Source organism: Cryptomeria japonica, chromosome 8, assembly GCF_030272615.1.
Source record: "Cryptomeria japonica chromosome 8, Sugi_1.0, whole genome shotgun sequence".
NCBI lineage: Eukaryota > Viridiplantae > Streptophyta > Pinopsida > Cupressales > Cupressaceae > Cryptomeria > Cryptomeria japonica.
The window spans coordinates 144189632-144212483 of NC_081412.1; the positions used below are offsets into that span (position 1 = coordinate 144189632).

General features: G+C 35.5%; 1 protein-coding gene across 3 annotated transcripts in view; it reads left to right on the top strand.

The window, feature by feature from the left end:
* Nucleotides 1-22852, top strand: part of LOC131032293 (thioredoxin reductase NTRC) — a 220249-nt gene that overhangs the window by 92742 nt on the left and 104655 nt on the right. For all 3 annotated transcript variants that reach the window (XM_057963225.2, XM_057963226.2, XM_057963227.2), the window contains exon 6: nt 20288-20395. In XM_057963225.2, coding sequence (XP_057819208.1) covers nt 20288-20395 — 108 coding nt within the window. The remainder of the gene's footprint in view (nt 1-20287; nt 20396-22852) is intronic.

Below are 22852 nucleotides of genomic sequence, written 5' to 3' on the forward strand. Positions count from 1 at the left end.
ACAAACTTTCTTCTTCTACAAATTTCAGTAGATCATTCTCTTCAAGGATCAACAGAATACGGACTTTCCAAGCAGCAAAATCAATGGCTCCCTCAAGTCTATGTTCAGCCTTCAAACCTAACATTTTAATCTGAAAACAAACAGTAGCTATATGCAACAATTGATTTGCTAAAAATCAGATGTTAGTGAAACCTTAGCTCTGATACCATGTAATTTTATACCCTAGGTTTGTTAATCAGACTTATATCTTTTATTTATGCCCTAGATTGTGATTAGATTTGTCACAAATAAGTTAACATTCAGTAAAATCAGAAAGTAAGTAATCAGTAGACAAACACACATACCCTGGGAAAACCTCCAAAGAGGAAAAACCCAGCATGAAAGACCCACAGGTAAGATTATATATTCTCCTCTTAAATGTACAAATACAATACTTAGCTTCTCTGTCAGATCTGATCCTTTTGTATAGCAGATCTGCTCTTTCTAAGTTCTCCAAGTTTGTACAACACCACCCATGTCCTCTTGAACAAATTCGCACAAGTCTGGATGAATTCGCTTTCTCCCTTATGAAATCGCACCTTATTAGCAGAGCTGTTTTCACATTTGCTTGCAGAATGGATTGGTGTGTATTGACTTGCAAAATGTCTCTTATTTATACACATCTTTAATCCTTAATTGCAAGTCGGCCTCCTTGAGTTTTGGTGCCAATATATTGGGTGGCGTGTATTTAGCATAACGTGGATATTGGGTTGGGCATATGTTAGGGTCACGTTACCCTAGGATAGGGACCAGACCTAAAGGGGTTCGGATGTTGCCTTAAGGCAATCCGAACCCATACATAACCCTAGTTGCAAACAACAATTGTTAGCATGTACTAAATCCTTAAGGTACAAACATGGAGCTGTCATCACTAATTCCATTTCACTTGGAAATTCAATAGAAGTCTGTCCTTCATTTCAAGTAGCAGAAGGTGTCGAGCCAGAACTATCTCTCTATTTATCTACACCATTTGCTTCTAGAGAAAATTTTGATCCCCATGGTAATGTTAAAGAGATGGCTGGAAGAAAGTACGGGCATGTGTCTCAAGTTGAAGACTTTTGGATGAATGCACAAGATGATTCTGAGATAAGAAAGAAGATGCACTCTCAGATGCCTCTTGACCTAATCAAAAAATGCAAGATATATAGAGTGGCTGACCAAGCACAAGATAGTGGTCGATACATCCAATCTACCTATGAGAAAGTCGACAAAGGAATAAAGATCAATTGGGATGAACAGGAAGTCACGGATTTGAGGGAATTGATGGATCCTATTTTAGCTTGCACACGAAGATGGGTAGATATTCAACATCAAAAGTTGAAGGAGCAAAGATGTGACCATGACTTTCAACTTAGAGACAAGGATGGAAGAAGAGGAAAGGGTGAGTGTGAGTGAGTATACTTCACACTCAAAAGGATCAAAGAGAAAGAATGAACAAGGAAAGAAGGAAACTTCAAAGAAGATGCAAAAGACAAATCTTGATCAAACTCCTAGCGTTTCTTCTAGACATGAGAAAGAAGATCAAGGTGAAGATCAAAGAAGAAATGAAGATGTAGGCCACGAAGTAGATGAATGAATAGAGTCAACAATACAGAATGACAGGAATGACAAGCAAGAGCAAGGAAGAATGTCTCAAGATTCATCACACCCAGCCTTTCATATTCAGATTTGTGATGATGAAGAACAAGAGGATAATAATGAAGTAACCTCTCCTCCTAGAAATGAACCTCCACCTGAAGAAGTACAAGTAAGAGAAGGAAGATCCTGCATTCCTGAATGGCTTAAGGAAAGGCTTACCAAAGAAGTGATAGAAGGAGAAGAAGAACAAGCATTTGATTTAGATAGTCTTTTAAATGCATCTCAAGAGGTCATTGAGAAAAGGAAAGCTCCAAAGATGTCTAAGATAATAAGGGATGATACAGGTTCTAGAAGGATAGAGATTGCCACTCCCGCTGCAGATAAGTATGAAGATGAGATCTTGGCAGAGGAGTATGATTTGGAGACATTCGACTGGGGTCCACTCACTTCCGAGCAAGCCATGGAGGAAACCACTGAATTTGTAAAAGTAGTAAATGAGAAGCTAAGAGCCGAAATAGAAAAGAACAAAAGATTGGAGAAAGAGGTACGTGCATGGAGGAGCTATATTCAGCAGTTTTAGTAGTCTTTGAGACATCAAATTCCAGCAACCACACCACCTCCTTTGCTTTCTATCGAGTCAGTTGATCACATGGAGAAAATGAGAAATTCAGCACAACTTCTAGAGGCTTGGATCAACAAATCTTTCACAACGGCTAATGAGTTTGTAAGGAATATGATGAAAATACTTGGAAGAGTCATTTGAGTTCTTGAGATAATTCATAACCTCATGATGATAGTTGATGCCTTCGTTTATACTAAGGACATCACCATTCCTGTTTTGCAAACAATAAGGCACCTAGACAGGTGCTGGCACAAGAAGGGATAATTAGGAAGGAATCAACTCCTAATCTTTTACAGTGGTCAACCTTGCTTCAAATAAAGAAACTCCTTTTTGAAGATGTGAGTAATAGATGTAACCAAGTGGAAGATACCGTCCATCCTATTCATGATAAGATCATTGAGGTAATGTGTATCATTCTTGACCAAAGAATGGAAATTGAAGCGGATGTGGACATTCAAGAATTAGAAAAAAGGATAAAGGTTATCTTTCAAGGAGAAGATGGACCGATCACAGAAAAATAGTTGGATCTTATGCATACTACTATGTTTCATATCGATAAAACAAAAGAACTTGAGCATGGATGGGAGGTCTCACTTCTTACAACCTTTGGTGGGGTAGTTCACCTAGAGGAGCGTATGAAGAATCTACCTGAGATTCCTATTTCTGAAATTGATAGCATGACGTCCAGATTCATCGAATATGCCAAGAAGAAGAAAGAGAAAGGAAATAAAATTCTAGAAGAAAGTTTGTTATGATTTCATTTGGCATGTCGCGTTCCTATTGGAGGATGCTTCCTCGATTTTCGTGTTAGCACGTGTTATTCTCTCATTGGTTGATTCATGGTAATGATTATCCAAATAGGGTTTTCATTTATGTCAAGTCCTAATTAGGGTTTAGGTGGCAAAATCTTGGCCCTTGATCTCCATTCGATCTCGGCCTTTCATTGTATTTGGAAGCTCTATATAAGCTCCACTCATTTCATTTGTAAAGGGTTAATAAGGAGAATAGGAATAAGAGCGGTTAATAGTTAACAATTGATAGTAATAGTGAATAGTGAGAGAGCAATAATAGCAAGAGTTAGACTTGAAGAATTGTTGTTATTTGGTCATTGGATTAATGAAACATTGAAGTTATGGTGTTTTTACTCAATTCTTGAAGCTCGTTACATGGTTCTTCTATCTTCTTAAGCTAATCTTTTGATGAATAATTTTAGTATTAGATTTCATGGTGGTGGAATGCTGTATTTGATACATTGTGAAGCTCGTTATCCATACCATTAGCTTCCTTGCCGATTGTAAGCGAGCCTTGTGTGGTCAACTGGAGCATTTAAAAGTGTTTAAGCTTGATTATTGTTAAACCTTTGATATTCATTCAATTGAGGGTGTCTATGGTTGACAGTGATTTGAAAACCTTAAAACATCCCTAGAAGATTGCATGAGTTCTAGCAAAGTTGTTCATGTATGGGAATGCTATAACTAGTTGAGTTTCACTTATATCGTTTCTTCATCCATTCATGCTAGAGTAGTTTAGAATTCCCTCTAAACCCTCACCTTTTGCCTTTTTTTGAAAATCATTTAGTAGTATCAAGGAAAATCCTTACTGCATACCATGTGCTAATCAATTGTTGAGTCTTTTCGAATCATAAATGCCCTTTGATGAAACAGTAATTACAACGACCAACTAGTCTTATCCACACGTAGAGATCCTACATTCAGAACCTTGGAGTCTTTATTGGATGAACCTTAAGCAAATCTTCAGCATCCAAAAGATTTTGTTCAAGAGAGGATAAGATACTTATGGCATTTTATTTTGTGTTTGCATGTGCTTAAAAAACACATCAACAAGTCTCTCAGATCAAATTTTGGTTGCTTGTTGCCTTGCTTCATCGCCTTTGCATCAGTCTTGTTTCGCTCCATTTCTTTCTCCCTTAGAAAGTCCTTCAAATCCTCCCAGCCTATGTACGCTTCTGTTCGTTTCTCTTCCTTATTTGAGATTGCACTCCAGCTTATAAATGGATGCATAGGCGGAGTGAGCTCTTGAACCTGTATCCAATCTCCTCTGCTTGCCATAAATCCAACTCTAGGTTGCGCCATCACCATCAAAGACCTCATGCCATACATCCATTCCTCCGTTACACACTTTTGGATCACCCACTCCACCTTTTCTTTCGTCCCAAGTTCAAGTCCCCACACCAATACCATTGAAACAGTATCAATATTGTTACGGTGTTGGTGCTCTATAGTCAAACTCTTCGCCAAGAAGGATATCCATAATTTGCTGAAAAATGGGATCATCAAACTTGAATAAATTCCACATTCTCTTCTCCATCACCTTGCTCAAAAATGACAATTGCTATTTGGGAGTGATAAGGGTAAAATTTGCTTCCATGTTTTTGAGACCCTTGCCACTTGTCCTTTCATTTGGCTTGCTTGTCACAACAACATTACTCAATAAGAAGAGAGCGCCACCTCCTCAATTCATTTATAGCTCAGCCAACCTGTCACATTAATAATCCATCAGATTCCATCATGGGGATTGTAGATGGCGACATATGATCCTACTCAAGGGTTGAGGTTTACATATCGAAAATCCTCCCATAGCTCACTTGAAATCTCATCAATAAATGACACTGCAAATTTTGATAGTGTCCACTATAGTATTACCGCCTCTCAAGACATGTGAAACTTTGAATTCATTAAAAGAATTAATTTTATTAATTTAATATATTTATTCAATTTCCATGACATTGCCTCTCCTTTTATCACTGTGTTTATGATTATCATAGAGTCTCCTTAAATGCAACTTGGAAACATCTAATTTTATCGGCATTTTTACTGCCAACAAAGCCGCCTGTGCCTCTACCTCATTATTTGTTCCCTCTAACAACTTTTTTGCTCCTAGAGTGATAATATTACCATTCTAGTCTCTCGCCACAAAGCCAGTCCCTAAGACTCCCAAGTTACCCTTTGACGCCCCTTCAAAATTAAATTTTATCAATCCATCCTTGGGCTTACTCAACTCTACATTTGAATTGTCCTTTGAAACCGGATTAACCAAAACACCAAACTGTGAATCAAGCTGTCCTCTTGACCTAAGTCACCGGGTTCGAATTCGAATTCGAAGTTCGACAACTTTGAAATTTGAATGAAGTTCGATGAGGGAAAAATTCGAAATTTATAAAATTCGAATTAAGTTCGCCATATGTAATTTTTAAATTGTTTTAATAAATATATGTAATATAACTATAAAATTGCCTAAATAGTTTAATATTGATAAATAGATTTGAAATCGTTACAAAAAGATGACATATTTATAAAATATAAACCATAGGAAACATGCTAGGGCACGAACGACGGGCAAAACTACTGCAGGCTGCGACTATCACAGGTCCGCGACTACTTCTCCTGCAGGCCGCAACTCACGACAGACTAAAGATGCGTTTAAAAAATATTAACAGAAGAAGAAGGCCAAAAATTAAAAAAAAAAAAAATTAATTTTTTTTTATTTTAGAAGTTCGGCGAATTTCAAACTTCAAGGATGAAATTCGGCCGAACCTGGTGACTTAGCTCTTGACTATAAATAACCTTTGACGGATCAATCTGAGTTGTAGCAACACTCATCAATTTTCAATTCTCCCATAGATTCAGTTTAAGGATTCCACTTTCTCTTGGAAAATTCTTCTATTGCATTCTGTCGACGTGCGTTTTGTGACCACACCAACTCAGAATAAAGTTTCCCAATGGTCACCTTATCCTCTCTTGATCAAAATCAAATGTATGCTAAGATTGCAAAAAGATCATACATTGACTCCAAGGTTCCAACTGCGTACTACCTACTTTACCATGGATATAGACTCGTTTGGCTTTGATGTTTGTTGGTAATCCAAGGGGACTTACATTTGAATCATTCTTTCACTTCTTTGCTGTGGCGGGAACTTCATCATTAGATATAGCAATTCTATGATGCTTCTGCTTTGAACGAATTGAACGGGAATGATCTGAAATTTAAAGGGGAAAGGGTTAGAAGGATCTAAATCCACTCCTAAGGGTAGTGATATCAATAGATAGTGCTCTAATGGACGTATTCCAAATAAACCAAATTCTGCTTTGCCAAGACAAGCTAAGGTGGCATCCCAGTCATCAATCAACCAATCCAAGAGTTCCAAGTCAGACATGTCCAAGTGCAATGAACCAGACTCAACAAGTGGCTCCTATTTTCTCATTGGTTATCCGAAGTGTTGTAATTTTCTCATTGGCTAGAAAGAGGTTTTTTGCAAATAACTCTAATTAGGGTTTTATCTATTAATCTTGGCCGTTGATCTTGGATCAATTTGGGCTGTTGCTTTGTAATGGGGTGCCTATATAAACCCTCCTCTCACTTGTAATGGGAGAGATTCTCTGAGAAATTGTTGTAATAATACTTCTTAAGTGCTAAGACATAATTCATTGTTTAATTGTTGGTGAATTTTGTCTACTTTTGCAAGTTAGCATGGTTTCTTGGCTCTCCATAGAATAGATTTCATTTTCAAATTGATAGATTGAATGAAGGATTTGATAGAATTGCTTAATGTGGAACGGATGTGTTCATACTTTTGATAATTGGATGATTTTCAATTATTGTGCAAAGTTAGCTTGAACCAATAAATGAAAACTTAACTTCTATTGCTATATTCATTGTTCAAAATGTTGGTGAATATGGGTGATATGAAAATCTTTTGATTTCCTTAGAAGATTGCACCGTTCTTGTGTAGTTGTTGAATTTGGCGAAAGCAAGAATTGGTTTTGAATTCCACTTTTGTAATTTCCGTCTCCAGAGTTCATAGGATTAGCTTAGGATTAGAATTATCTTCCTAAACCTTTCCTTTTGCCCTTTTTTCCAAGTCTTAGTAGAAGTAGGATTGAACATAACTTATTGCAAAATCATTCCAAAAAAGAAGAAAGTTACAAGCATCGACAATTAGCAAAATCCTTTGATTGATTCACTCCTCGAACAATTACTTAAGTCCCCTTTGAGATTACTAGCATATCACAATGAACCAACTGAGACTATCCACATGAATTTGGTACCTTGGAGTCGACTTTGTGATCACACAGCCAGTCTGTTTAGCACATAGAAGATTTTGATCAAGAGAGAATAGGATATCTTTGGGTATTTTATTTTGAGTTGCGCGTGCATAAAAAAACACACCAACAGGAAGGATCAACCTCCATAAATAACTGATAAGGTCACCATTACTCCGTTCTTGATTGCTAAACAAGGTATATGTTGTTTGAAAGCTGCTGTGAGATGCGGACCAGACAAAAATTAACATAATTTGCTACTAATTACTGAATGGTTTGGACAGTAGATTCATATGGGCCATGATGAACAGTACAGGCCCAAATACTAGCTTCAGAAAGGCTGCAATCAGAGTTAGATGAATAAGAAAACACCGAAGTATTGAACAAGATCACTAGGCTGGGTAAATATTATGTAATGTCCATTAAACAGTGATCAGTTCTTAGAAAGCGCACCCAGGATTAACATTTGGTGTGGCTCCATGATGGCTTTGATTTGCTTCTAAAAACAAGGTGCTGTTCACTTAAAAAAGTATCAATAGTGACTTCAATGACTCACATAATTCTTCTCATAAATGTTTAAAACCTCTTTGCATGAATGGTTCCAGAAGGATTTTGATAGAGTTAGGTTACCAACTAATTTTAGTCACCTAGTAGCCAACTTTCAATCAATAGAAATCTAACTATAATTGCAGGTGTAGTGTCTGCAAAGGAATGAGTGGCTGGCTTCACAGTGTAACAACAAATTTATCAGCCAGCAATTAAAAACTTGGAGAAATTTTATGATAAACTCTAACAAGGTGTGGCCTGATTGGACAAGGGGTATGGCTAGCACATGAAACTGTAATTACTATGGTGAAGATTTTTTCTGGTATGGCCCGTACTAATTACAAACTTCACACAAAATGCTGGGAAAATATCATCATTTTACCTAAAGTTTTTAACTGCAAAGAACTTCAAATCTGAGACCCACACTAAAAACAATAACTTGAAGCTGAAACTAAACTCTGAATCCACTCCAAAACTGAAAATCATTAACCTCAATACCACTAAAACTGGAAACTTGGAATTCATTGTTTGTCAAAGGGCATTGTCCATAGCTGTATAGAATTGCATTGAAATTTAGGAGGGTTCTAATGAAACAAAGCTATAAAAATTTAGAGGGTTTTCATCCTCTGGAAATGAAGAAGATGAATGTATGTTCATTCTTGAAAAATGTGATTGCTTCAAAAAGTATGTAGAGGCTTTTCAGAAACACTTATCTTGTTTATAACTTTATTCTGAGGAAAGAAATAATTTATATTTCTTTTTTGACAAATATTTCTCGAAGTTATAAAATAAACAATCTTTTTAAACATGATTTTTTCCAACATGGCTCTAGCAATAGTTAAAATAATCACTTAAAATGCCTTTTTAAAAATAATTAAGTATTAAGTTATCTTTTTAATTTTTACTTTTTGGCAACTTATTTAATTAGTTAATGACAATTTTCTTTCTTGAACGATTAATATTAGTCATCTTTTCATATAATTTTTTTTTTGAGAACACAAATTAAATATTTAGTTATCTCCATAATTTCAAAAAAGGGGACATGACGAAAAGAAGATTGGAAGCTTGCAAATTAAATGTCATAACCCCTCTTTGGACATTGGATTAAATAAATGCGATAATTAAAACATTTATTAATTAACATTTAATAATATTGGAAAATCGTCTCATTTATGAGACTTCACGATTTTCCTCTAATATATGATTATTAATGTTTATTATTTGTTATGATTATTATTTATTATTATTGTTATATATGATTGCTATTTATTATTATTTATATAATAACTATCAAACAATTATAATGCAATAAGGCAGCGGTCATCAAAGATATGTTAAGGAGGAAATAATCATTAATGATATTAATTAAGATTAATAACCCCACGTTGGTTGTAATTAATTCCTACCATTATTGTAACCTAATCTGAGATGACTTATTGTTTTATTTTAATGTAACGCTCATATTTCAATTATTAATATTATATTAACTATTAAAGAAGTTTTACCATAAAACACTATTAAAACATAAAATAGATATATTGAATATATTACACTTACCATATAACGTGCTATTTAATAAATATAAAATATAACATAAATTGTCAAAATACATTATAATTATTATTAATACGATACCATAAATAGAACCAATATTAATATACAATACGAATTTCTTATAATGTATCAGTACCTTATAAATCAACGCTAAACCTTGACTATATTACAAGGGCGTATTGCACCCAACGATCGCATTGTATGGAATACGGTGCGTGTAGACTAAGGCCCCCGAAAGGAGATACGGGTAGACCAGGGAGCGGTGACTCCAATAGTCACCACCACTCGCCTCCTCCCTCAGCAGTCACGACCCCTGGTTGGGTCCGCTCCAACACTATCTATAATAATTTGGACCACATTTTGTGGGTCTCCCTTATTTTGATCACCTCACTCCTTCTTATCCACCGGGGGAATTAGTCAGATTATAACCCATGCCTAATTAGCTTTACTGATGCAGGACAACATATATCAGTGACGGCATCCAAGGAATCACTCAGTCCAGATTGTAAAGTAGATACACCACCCATTAAAACGCAAGTGTTCATTGATAACTAGTCACAACACTAGTAACTTCTAAGAGAATACTCTGCCGGTGCATAATATCATTAATAAATCAGATATCATAACATTGCCTGCAGGTTTCCATTATAAATCAGAGATAGCATTATCGATCCAGCCCTGCGGGTGATAGAGTTCATATTTTCGGAAGAGAGATTCGAGTGATATTCCCTGCATACCCATTCTAGTCGATAAAAGGGACATTACAAATTCAGATTTCCAAATGATCACCCAGCTAAATGACAAATTGTCTGCGAGTTCTTGTGTATCTGAGGCTGCAATAAGAGTGCTGCGATTTCACCCAACCAGCAATGAATCCATCAACAAGTGTCCTTAGGTGTCGTCCAAAACATCCAACCTCTAGGGGTTTCGTCCGGTTGATTTTCTTCAAGGATTGAGGCTCAGAGTAGAAAGAGAAATAATAAAATGAAGTCGTGAATAATTGAGCCTCCAATATTGATTTCCCTTATAAAGTCTTTCTCACATCAAGGCGATGCAAACCATTTTAATATTTGATATTTCTCACCATATCTTATAGTAGGCGCTCCAATTTATTGATGGGTAATTAAATACAAAGAGATGATAATAAGCTGCTCAAGATAAATAAGTCGCCCTTTTCATTAAAGTCTTGACTTAGGCATATAATAATTAAATCACCCAAAAAGCTTAGCCACTTGGCTTATTAATGAAGTGGTCCCCTAGTTATAATTAATTAGGAATATCCTATAAACTTAAAATTTGAAGGCCACCCTTTATTAATTATTAATTTATTCCCTTTATTATTCTATGCCTTAGCCTATGGGAATAAAATAGGCTGGCAATGGTATATATTATTGAGCTAGGCGGAAAGGGACATTACATTAAACAAACTAGTATTGTGGAAAATAGCAGAAAATCACCAACAATTACACAAATAAAACTCAAATGCATTCTGTCTACTGCAGAAATGGAAGCGATTGAGAAGTAGCTGAGCTTTCATTAGCTGTGTAAAGAAGAGTGTTCCCCGATCTTGATATTCATCCAATCATTTGGCTTTTACTGGTTCTAAGGAATCGAATTCCTATTTCCACCCTAACTTTTATATTTTAAGTGTTACAGTAAATTGATGTATTAAACAAAGGAAATGAGGGCTCCTTACATAGATTTACAAAGACGATTTTGTTGGCCACTTGGTGGAATTGATTATGTGTTGCATTGATGTTTTGTCGTTGATGTCAACACTAGCTGTTTGGATGCTTTACCGACACCCTTTTGGTCCTGGTAGGATGAGTGGTTTTTGGTTAACTGGGATCCGGCATGATCCGGCAGGCTCTGGTATAATCTGGTGATGGAATTGGCTTGTTCATGATACTTATACTTATATTTGGTCAATTGGTTTTGGTTTGGTGATTGGATTCTATCCTGCTTGCTTATAAGATTGGTTTTTGGTTCTGGCAAGGGTTTCACCAGTAGAGCTTTTGATGAATATCTTTGATGAATTGCATAAGTAGTGTTGGTGCAGCTTCTGATGGAGTTCCAGGATGTTGTTGGTGATCATGTTCAAGACTTGGTGGTTGGAGATCATTGCTGTGGCGTGTGGACCTATACTTGGTCCCGGTTGATCTAGGTTATGGACCGGCTTTAATGTAATGTATGGATAGGACCTATTGATGTATTTCCAGGATGTCTTATGTGTTGATATTATTTGTTTGGTCTAAGGCTGACATGGTTTGTAATTATGTAATTGGTTTATTATCTGGTGGTCGACCTGATTGTTTATGGTCTAGGGTTTTTATAAATAAATGTAAGATTTCATTGTAGATCATCATGGTTAATGTAAGAGGTCATGGTCAAGGAATGTAATGTGCGAATAATGTAATATCATTCAAGCAGAGGAGTTGGTCGATCATTGGAGATTGAATTGGGTTTATGTAAGAGGATTTAGTCCTTCGGTATTGAGCTTAACCAGAACTGTACTCAGGCATAGGAGATGCTATCTTTTGCAATTCAACACTTCTTCGGATTGTAGTCTGGATTTATATGTAGTCAGTGAGGCTCCTTTTGTGATGAGTAGTGTGCTCTAGGCTATTGGCCTTCCTGCAAGTGCAAACCCCTTCATTGTAATTCACATACTTATTGCAGAAGTATTATTTGACTGTGGGTAGGCTTCCTACCATGGTTTTTCCCTTTACTGGGTTTTCCACATACAAATCTTGGTGTTGTGTGGATGGCTTTCATTCTGTGATTATTGTTCATGCTTAATTGGATTAATTGCTATTCCGGTATTATTGTTTTGGGTTCTGGTATTAAAGTTTTAATTGCTAATGCTTTCGGTAATTTGTGACAACCGATTCACCCCCCCCCTTCAGTTGTCTTCCGGTTATTTGAAATGTCTAACAGATGTTTCTTAATGAAACAATCGTTAACTAAAAACGAGTTTAGAAACAATCTAAACTAACTAAGATGACCATTAAAGAGACACTACAATATTTTAATAACCTCCCTTAATGGTCATCGTTTTAACTACCCTACAGAAGACATAATCTGCAGGTCTTTTGGTCACAAATGCATAGAAGGATGCCCCCTTTTGCTCATGAATGCATAATAGAGAAAGCTGCCCCTTTCTCTTCAGAACGCTCTACAAAATAAACCTGCGGCTGAGACCCTCCTTGATTCTGCAAAAATTTTGGAAACGATTCAAAAAATCAAAACAAATTGAGTTTGTTCCAACAAAACTATCCCTCCCTGGAACAACTTCTCGAATCGGAACTACGATTTTGAGTAGAAAATCGCCAAACCCGAACTGCTTTAAAAAAACAGCCATGATTTTGTGGAAAAAATTAGCAAACCATTGCCCTAGTAACTCTAGGTGCAATCCAAAGCAGCTGCAAGAAACCACGATTTTTGTGGAAAAAATTGCCAAACCTTATAGTAATTTTTTTAGAAAAAAATTATAAAACCCAAAAACAATTTTTCAGGAGAAAATAAAAAAAAACAGACATGATTTTTGAGAAGAAAAATTGATCAAAACCAGAGTACAAAATCCGAGACACGGATCAGCATACAAAACTTAGTTTTTGAGGAAAAATGGTAAAATCCCTGTACAAAACAATATTTGTGGAAAAAATTGTACAAAACCCAAAAATATTTTTTTAAAGGAAAAAATCGTAAAACCCTCTCCAATGATTTTTTTTGGGGAAAAAATTATTAAAACCTAGAAATAATTTTTAAGGATAAATTATAAAACCCATCCAATGATTTCTTTTTTTGGAAAAAATTATTGAAACCCAGAAATAATTTTTTAAGAACAAAAATTATAAAACCCATAAATGATATTGTTCAAAAATCGTGAAAAACATTTGCAGCAAAACTCGAAACCCTAGCTCACTCGTGTCTAAGATCACCAAAAAATAGCAGAAACCCTAACCACGGGTTGCTGAAGACAAAGGGTGTAGGCAGAAGCAGAAAAAATGACTCAAAAAAAACATAGAAAAACCTTTAGAAAATCGCGATTTGTTTGCAAGTCGGGGGCTTGTTGGTGCGTTTTTTATGCACGTGCAACTTAGAATAAAATACCTAGAGATATCCTATTCTCTCTTGATCAAAATCTTCTGTGTGCTAAATAGTTTGATTGTGTGATCACAAAGATGGCTCCAAGGCTCCAGATTTATGCGGATAGTCTCAGTTGGTTCATTGTGATTTGCTGGTAATCTCAAGGGGGACTTACGTAATTGTTCGAGGAGTGATTCAATCAAAGGATTTTGCCGATTGCTGACACATTTAACTTTCTTTTATTTTTGGAAATAATTTTCAATGAGCTTTTTCAATCCTACTTCTATCCAGACTTGGAAAAAAAGGCAAAAGGATGAGGGTTTAAGAAACTTATTTTAACACTAATTTAATCCCATGAACTCCAAAGACTAAAATTGCAAACGTGGAATCTAAAACCTATCTTTGCTTCGCCAAATTCAACAACTACACAAGAATGGTGCAATCTTTGAAGAAAATCAAAATATTTTCATGTTACTCATTTACCAACATCTTGAACAATGAATAAAGCAATAGAAGTTAAGTTTTTGTTTTTGGTTCAGGCTTTTTGCACGATAACTGAAAATCATCCAATTATCAATAGTATGAACACATTATTCCACATTGAGCAATTCTATCAAATCCTTCATTCAATTTAACAACTTGAAATGAAATCTATTCTATGGAGATTGGAAAGCCTAGAAACCATGCTAACTTGCAAAAGTAGACAAGCTTCACCAACAATTGAACAATGAATATGCCTTAGCACTTAAGAAGTATCACTACAACAATTTCTCAGAAATCTCTACCTTTACAAATGAGAGGAGGGTTTATATAGGTACCCCATTGCAAAGCAATGGCTTGGATTGATGCGAGATCAATGGCCAAGATTAACATATAAAACCCTAACTATGGTTAATTGCAAAAAAACTCCTTTTGGCCAATGAGAAAATTACAATATTTTGGATGACCAATGAGAAAATAGGAGTGATTTAATATCTTCCACTTGTTGAGTTTGGTTCATTGCACTTGGACATGTCTGACTTGGAACCCTTGGATTGGTTGATTGATGACTAGGTTGCCACCTTAGCTTGCTTTGCATATTTGATTCTCCATCATGAAGAAGTGTTGATATCTTACTTTTGGATTTCTGAAGGAAATTTGGGATGATTAGAACATTTTCTTCATTGAATTTATCGCTCCTTGGTTTGGAATCTTTTTTGTTCACTATCATTCTGAAGTTTTCTTTATGTTTGGACTAATCCTCATCTTTGCTTTGATCTTGTGCTTCTTGAACAATCCTCCATATTGAAAAGTTCTTTCTTTTAATTTTGGATTTCCAAAAGAAACCCAAGGTCGATGTAGAGCCTTTCATTACTTAATCTTCTTGAATGCCTTGATGAAGTGTAAGTCCTTCTTCTTTGTTCCTTTCATCCTTGGATTTCACCTTGAAACGTGAATGTTGTCGTTCATCTGCAACTTTCTGGATATCCCTTCTTGAGTTGACATCCATCTCCTGAAAATTATGAAAAAATTCCTAAGTTAGAACAAGGGAGTTTGATATTCATTTAAGGAATTTTGAAGAATAACCTTAATTTTTCAAAATTAAACTCATGAAATCAGACTTAATCCAGTCTAGAAAAACGAAAATCAGAGTTAGAGAAATTCAGAAAACTAAAATCAGACTTGGAAAATTCTGGAAATTGTGAAACTAAGTCTGATTTATGAAATTTCTACCCGCAAAATTGAAAAAGCACAAAAAGCAACATGGTTCCCTAATGGAATTCAAAGAACTTGTGAAGGAAATCCATGTGCAAGTCTAAGAAATAGAAATTCAGACTGAGAGAATGAACTTTGAATAATTGAAATCCTGAAAATATTCCTTAGAAAAGTTTATGAACCTGAAAATCTTGAAGGAATTCTTCAAAATAGCTGCTTCCAATTTGCCTTCAAATGCCTGATTTCTTCCTTAAAATTATCTTGCACCTGCAATTTCACTCTGAAAAATCTACCTCAAAATTTGGAAGAGACTCTTAGAAGAGTTCGAATTCCTAAGTGTGAGATGGAACTTGTGAATTATGAGTTTGCCAATGCCTATGTTTATAGGGAATTCAAACTCTTCTTGCCTTTTTTTTTTTGTGTTTTAATGAGTTTTAATTTGAATGCATGTGGTCATGCTTTGCTCTCCAAACCGAACTTCCCTTCTGTTTTTTTTTTTTGATTTAAAAATTATTGGTAATTTCACTTCCTTCTACAAGCCTTTCTTGAACTTCACCTTGCTTTAATTATTTTATTTCCAAACTTGGGCAAATTCTTGCTTTATTTGACTTTGCTATCCAATCATTTTAATCCCTTTCTCTAGGCAAATTTTTACATGGGATGAGTTTTTGGTTTTTTGTTTTTAAATCCACCTCATCCATCTTTCCACTTCCATCCTAGGCAAATTTCTTTTGCATCTTTATGTTGACTTTGCCAAGTTCAAAAATTTGAACTCCTCTTGAATTGGATGAACTGCACGTGTTGTTTCTTTTTTGCTTTAATCCACCTCATCCTCAAGCTAGGTGGATTGTTTGCTTTGTTACCTTGCTTTATTCATTCAAGTTCAAACTCATTTTCACCTTTAGCGCATCTTTTTTGTTTTAATTGCTTTTCCTTCTTTTCCAGCCAAGGGGGGACCTTGCCAAGGCTTAAGGAATGCCACCAAGGTCCTAGGGCAGACTTCATATGCTGATAAGGAATTTTCCACAAGGTATGGTGGACTTGACATGGGGTTTGGAATATTTTCCTTAGCATGAGGCGGACTTCATATGTGCTATAGGAAATCTTCAATGTGTCCCTACCTTGTCCCCAACACTTAGCTTTATTTCTGCTTTCTTCCTTTCAAAATGCCAGCCCTCTCAACAGATTTGACATTGATTTTGAGTTGACTTTACATGGTAGTGTGGATTTGATCATTGGTTTAGGGAGTTTTTCCACCTAGCTAGGGCGGACTTGAAGTCTTGCTTGTGCTCAAGGAAGTTTTCCATGGAAACTTGGAATTCTTTTGAGGAAACAAGGAATTTTTTTAAGGAAACAAGGAATTTTTCATGGAATTCAGAAATTTTTTCCAAGGAAACAAGGAATTTTTCCAAGGAATTTAGGATTTTTTCTTGAACCAAGTTCCAGACCTAGTCAATTTCTTGTGATATTCAATCAGCTTTTTAGAAATTATCCTTTGGATTCGAAAGTTATTTCATACTTGGTTTGTCTTAGGGTTTGTTCTGAACTTGAAACCATCCAAAATCTCGAAAAATTCAAAAAAGCAAAAAGCAACTTAAAAAAAATCAACTTTCTATTTTTAGGAAAAAACAGGCCGAAAAAGCAGGTTCTGGATTGGCCACAAAATGCTAAATTTTTTTTTTTCTAAATTTAGAAAAAAGCAAATTTCCTAAAAAAAAGCAAGTTGTTAGAATTGACCCCGAGAAATTGCAATTTTACTCCTTCGCCCCATCTGAGACCATCTGTAGCATTAAATTTTCTTTCGATTGTTCCTTCACTTTTTGATTCTGATGACTCCTCCAAATTTCATAAAACTTGACTCATTTTTGAGACTTAGAGACCGGAGACAAACCCTAAGATGCTAAGACACAACCCTAAAAAGAAGAAAAAGGGGGTCCCCATTTGCAATTTGGCGGTGTGAAAACGTCACAACAGGGCTGAAAACTCATGAACTCGACACCCACGCGGAAACAGTAACAAACCTAGAAAACGCACTGAAAATTTGAGACCCTTCGCAAACACAAAAAAATCACGTGAAAAAAAAATGCGGCAAAAACTAGTTGTGTTGCCAAAATCACGCAGAACAAGCATGACCCGTTGTCATTGCAGAAGAACCCTTACATGCGGGAGGCACTAGGAATCCCATTGAGAAACTACGCACAAACAGAATAGAAGAGGTGTGCAAGAGGAATCAGGAGGCCGCGAAAGATCAGCCTCGAATGCTAACTCATTAGATGCAAAAACCCTTCAAACAGAAAAATTGCCCAGAAATCCTCTGTGCAGGAATAATAGGTCCGCGAACTTGCAGAAACAGAACCCCTAAAAATGCCCAGAAAACTTTCGATACTTAAAATGACCTTCACGAATTTGGTTATAAAAACAAAAATAAAATTTGCCAAAAATAGGAGGCTACAAATTTTTCTTTTAAAAAATTCGCCAAATTTATGAAACCCCATCGACCCACTTTGATACCATGTTATGCTAAATCGATTTATTATACAAGGGAGATGAAGGCTCCTTAAATAGATTTACAATGACGATGTTTCTTAATGAAACGATCATTAATTGAAGACAAATTTAGAAACAATCTAAACTAACTAAGATGACCATTAAAGAAACATTACAATATTTTAATACAAAGTACATCATTAATTGTCCTTACAACAAAATTTTTGTTTTGTTTTTTACTTAGATGGATTTTTTTAAATATTTCAAAAGATCCAAAAGTGCAAAAATAATAAGTACAAACATGTAGCACTAATATATTCAATAGAATCAGAGAACTTCTAGCCTTGTACTTGCAACATGGCTTTTGCTCACCAATTCATTCACCTTTTGCAAATAAGTTTGAAGGAATGGGAAGCCCACCTTGGTGAAAACTTCTTTTCCGAGTGCTAAAGTTAAAACTTAAAACTATAGTATGTGATCAGTAGAAGGCAGTCCGCTACCAAGATTGGAGAAAGTTCATATGAAATCAAGCAGATGCATAGGCTACATTTGTGCTAAAAATTATTAACAACCTTCCACCATAGATCCAATTCAAACATAGGCATTGTCACCTTTGCCAGAAGCAGAATCATTTTTGGTTTTGTAGGGCTCTTGTCTTATCGTTATGTTTTTGTCCATAACATAGCTTGTAAACTTGGCCTTGATTTGGACTTAGGAAACCAAAAACTTCCGACTTGGCAAAAACTCGGCAAATACTTGAGAGAATTGGGCAACTTAAAAATAAATCTTGGAAATTACAACTACAAAATGGAGCAAATGAGTTTGGCAGGGGTTTGTGGGAAATGCTCCTAGTGGGGTTGAGGGGCAGCACCAGTTGTGGCAGTTTAGGGGCAGCACTCCTAGACGGGTTCCACCCCTGCCACCAAGCCCAAATGAAACCACACAAACCTTTGTGGTGCACACCATTTTCATATTTTTTAAAAAGGCAAAAAATTATGCATTTTCACTCCAATTCACATAAGAAACTCAAATTCTAGAAAACTGCATTTTTCATTGTTTATGGCAAATTTTTTGCCATGTTTGGTTACTGATTCCATGTTTAGTGACTTGCAAGCATAGATTCACTTAATTTTGCTACCACAACTTGCTGAAAACTTAGCTCCTTTGATCCATGAGTCAGGTTTACTCTGAGTACCTGTTTTGTAAAAATACCTGTGAGTGCTCATTGAGTACTTGGTGAGCTTTCCAACTACAGTCCATAGTACACCGTGGAGGGGCACATCCCTTCACGGGGTTTAAAGGGGAAGGAAGGAGGGCAGGAGGAAGGGAGAAAAGGAGGAGAGTGGACTGCGGAGGAAAGGGAAGAGGAGCGGACTGCAGGGAGAGGGTAAAGGTGAGCAGACTGCGAGGTAAGGAACAAAATTCCTCCCTATATTAAATAATAGGTATAGTATATGGAAGATCATTATTATTAATATTAATAGGTGGTGTTAATAATAAAAGTTCATTAATATTAATTAATATTAGTTAATAATGGGTAATGGGTAAAGGGTAAGGCTCATTGATAGGTGATATTAATGGTAGTCTAGTGAATATTTATCCACATCTTAATGTATAATATTCACCAGTCGTTAAAAATAGGAAAAGATATAATCTTGTTAAATGTTGTATGCATATGTTTGCATATTAAGAAGGATTATGAATACAAGGTATCTTAAGAAATGTAATGCATATGTAAAAGATGGAAAATCATATTGATATATATGGTAATTAAAGAATACATTGAGAATGCATGTTAACACGAGGGATAGTTTATAAACTGAAAATATTATGCAAATGTATGGCTTGGTTGACTAAAACTCAACCAAGAAGAGAAGGATCTGGTCAATTCCCTTGAGGACTTGGATGATGGAGGCATCATTTGAGACAAAAGGAAAGGCAGGGGTCTTCCTTGGCTGGCTTGGGTGTAAGAGGTTATACCCAAGACAGGACTCAAAGGTCGGGCCGATCCCCTCTGAGGACTTGGGTGATGAAGGCATCACCCAAGGCTAGGAATTGACAAGGGTCTTCCTTGGAGGGCTTGGGTGTAAGAGGTTACACCCAAGACAGGATTCAAACTCATCTTCGATTTCCTGGAGGGCTTGGAACCAAGGGGTTCCAAGAGGGCGAGCTTCACGGCCACCTAAGGACATCTTGGAACCAAGGGGTTCCAAGAAGGCGAGCTTCATGGCTGCCTAAGGACATACCTTGTATGGTATTCGTATAAATTATGATTATGTTAATTAAGCATTAAAGTTAGAATTGCAATTTAGATTCTTTATATATATATATATATATATATGTTTGTTATGTTCTTACAATCTGTTTTGCAGGATAATGATCTCTAAATAGTAGGGACATTACATATATTAGAGCTTGAAATATAAAATGAAAACTGCAAACTTGTAAAATCCCTAATAATTCAAAATGTCTGATAGGTTTATTAGTTATTTGTCTGAGGGGTTAGTAAATTGATTTATTAATTTTGGATGGTGTATTCATGCATTTATTCATATTTTATCATTGGTATTTACTATACTTTTGCATTGACATCTCATACTCTTAAATGCTCCTTCAGGACCCTGAATGGAGACAGGCAGTAACAGCAGCTGGATCAGGCTGTATGGCAGCACTGTCTGCGGAGCGTTATCTTGTGAAGAATAATCTTCTTGTTGAATTCCATCAGGTACTAGTTGTGCTTCATATATGGTGTAGCCAGATTTTTCTTTTTTATACATCCATATCGTGTTGTTAAATCTCTATCCATTTTTCTGTTTTTATATAATAAAGTATGATCTTAAGATAATATCAGTGAGCCTGAAAACCTCTTAGCATTACAGATTTGTCTTGTTTGCTTGAATATTGAATTTGATTTTCGTTTAATTTCCATGCTTGTTCAAAGTATGTTTTTGTAGATATTTACTATAAATATTTTTTTGTTAATTGAGACTAAACTAACCAGAAAACTCTTTCTTGAATGCATTTATTTGCTTTAGTTTTTTGTTTGTAACCAGTTCATTTCTAGACAATAAGGTTTGCATGAGTCGAAGAGTCCATTATTATGATGTCAAGTAACATTACATGTCAAGTAAAAATGAGATTTAGGGATCTTAGAGACATTGCAGGCAATGGAGTTTGCATAAATCAATGAATCCATTATTATGAAGTCAAGTACTGACAATTAGAGGATGAGGCAGTGTGTTAAAGGATCTGATCAATATGGAAAGTGTTTGAGCAATTACTTAATTGTATCTTAAAGTTGATGCATACCATAAAGTTGCTGTTAGATACCTGCTGCAGTCTTCCTTCCACAAGGAGGATTGTACAGGTTGAGCTTCCCTAAAGCCACCACCCTCAACACTGTCCCTCTTTCTTCCTTTTGTTTAGGCTGTAATTAGACATTTTGGCTAGAAAACATGGCCTTAAATTCATGCGCTATTTAGAATCTAAGAAATTTAGATTTTGGTCAAGAGTTACTTTGTTGCATATACTTAATCAGTAGGCAGAAATGCCGAATAACTTCCCATCAATGTTTGAAAACAAATGTTACATGTCAATTCTAATTAGTCCAATCCATTTGGGCTATCGTAGTAGGAGTTTTTTGAGGTTTTAAGAGCCTTACACAAATCCAGCCAAAATTGCAGAAAGGCAACTGGGAGTTCATTCTCTCCCACTGTTACGCTCTTATATGACTACCCTTGATTTTCACCACCAGTCTTGTTTGACTGAATATATCTTTTGATTGCCATAGCGGTTCTAAAGTTTTATAGTTCAGAAGATGAAAAAACACTTTAAACCTGAGAGAAGAAATATGTACTCAAGCAATGAATTTATTATCCACTCTTCAGTTGTTTCCAGAAAGCTCCTGGGATTACGTTTCTTGGCTGCTAAGGTGCTCATCTTTTTGTGACAATTTGGCTTCTTTGTTACAAATTTGCAAAAAATTACTATTTTCCGACTGTTCTCTTGAATGAAGAAATCTGGAAAGAGTCAATGACTCAATGGGAACAGAAAGAGGGCCCTGTAGTGTAAAAATCCCATTAGATATGGTAGATGGGGTCCTTCTTTAGTAGTTACAAACAGATTTTTTGTATTTTTTAACTTGTCTTCCTTAGCATGGGTTGTTGGTCGGATCATGGATGTCTTTAGGATGTCCTGGACTTGGGATGAGCCTTGGGCTGGCTTCAGCATCTTGGGGATATTTTGTGTGTGTGTGTGTGTACCCATCTCTACTAAACACAAAAGATGCAGGGAACCTGTATCTTGCTCCTAGGGATATTTACCTGAGGTTGGCTCATTTATTTCTATATATTGGAACTATTGAGCTCACATAATGTGTGGTGGTAAATATAGCTTTTATTTCTGGGATGTGCTGATGGTTCTTAGAAAATGAGTGTGTTTTAGGGAAACAATGTAGTCATGTGTTAACAAATCTATGGCTTGGAATGCAAGGATGGACAAATAATGTGGATTGTAAAGTTCTGTATGTGGAGATGTTGATAATCGAGGATGATGTAAATAGCATTAGCAGAAATATTTAGATTCTTCTGATATTCATTAACCAGAAAATGTATGAATCTTTGCTTTTAGAAGAATGGTTTTAAATATATTATGTTGAGTTTGGTCTTTCTACAATATAAATAGCAGTGTATATGTGTGCATCTGGTCTAATTAAAATGTTTGGATTATTTAATAAGATATTGGCTGTTTTTGTAAAGCATACGGGTATAATCTCATTTTAATCTGCTAGATGCCAGTATTTTTTGTATTGAGGAACATTTCTCTGAGGTCTTTTGCACTTTAATAGTATAACATTATAATTAATTTAAATGCTAGAAGTAAAATACTCTTTTGCATATTGTTGATAGTATTTATTAAGTAAATATCATGCTTAAGTATTTAAAATACTCTATTGAATATTTCTAAAGGCTTCCACTAAATACAGTATTTACCTAATATTCTCTACTAAATACTGTTAATTGCTTTAAGGATATTTAAAATATTTAGTTGAATATTTAATATTCAATATCTATTTGGTACTTAGTTTAAAATTTAAAGTATACGAATGCTTATTAAAACTGTAGTATTTAGTAGAATATTTAGCAGTCCAAGATTCTATATTTATTAATCAAGATTCAGGTGG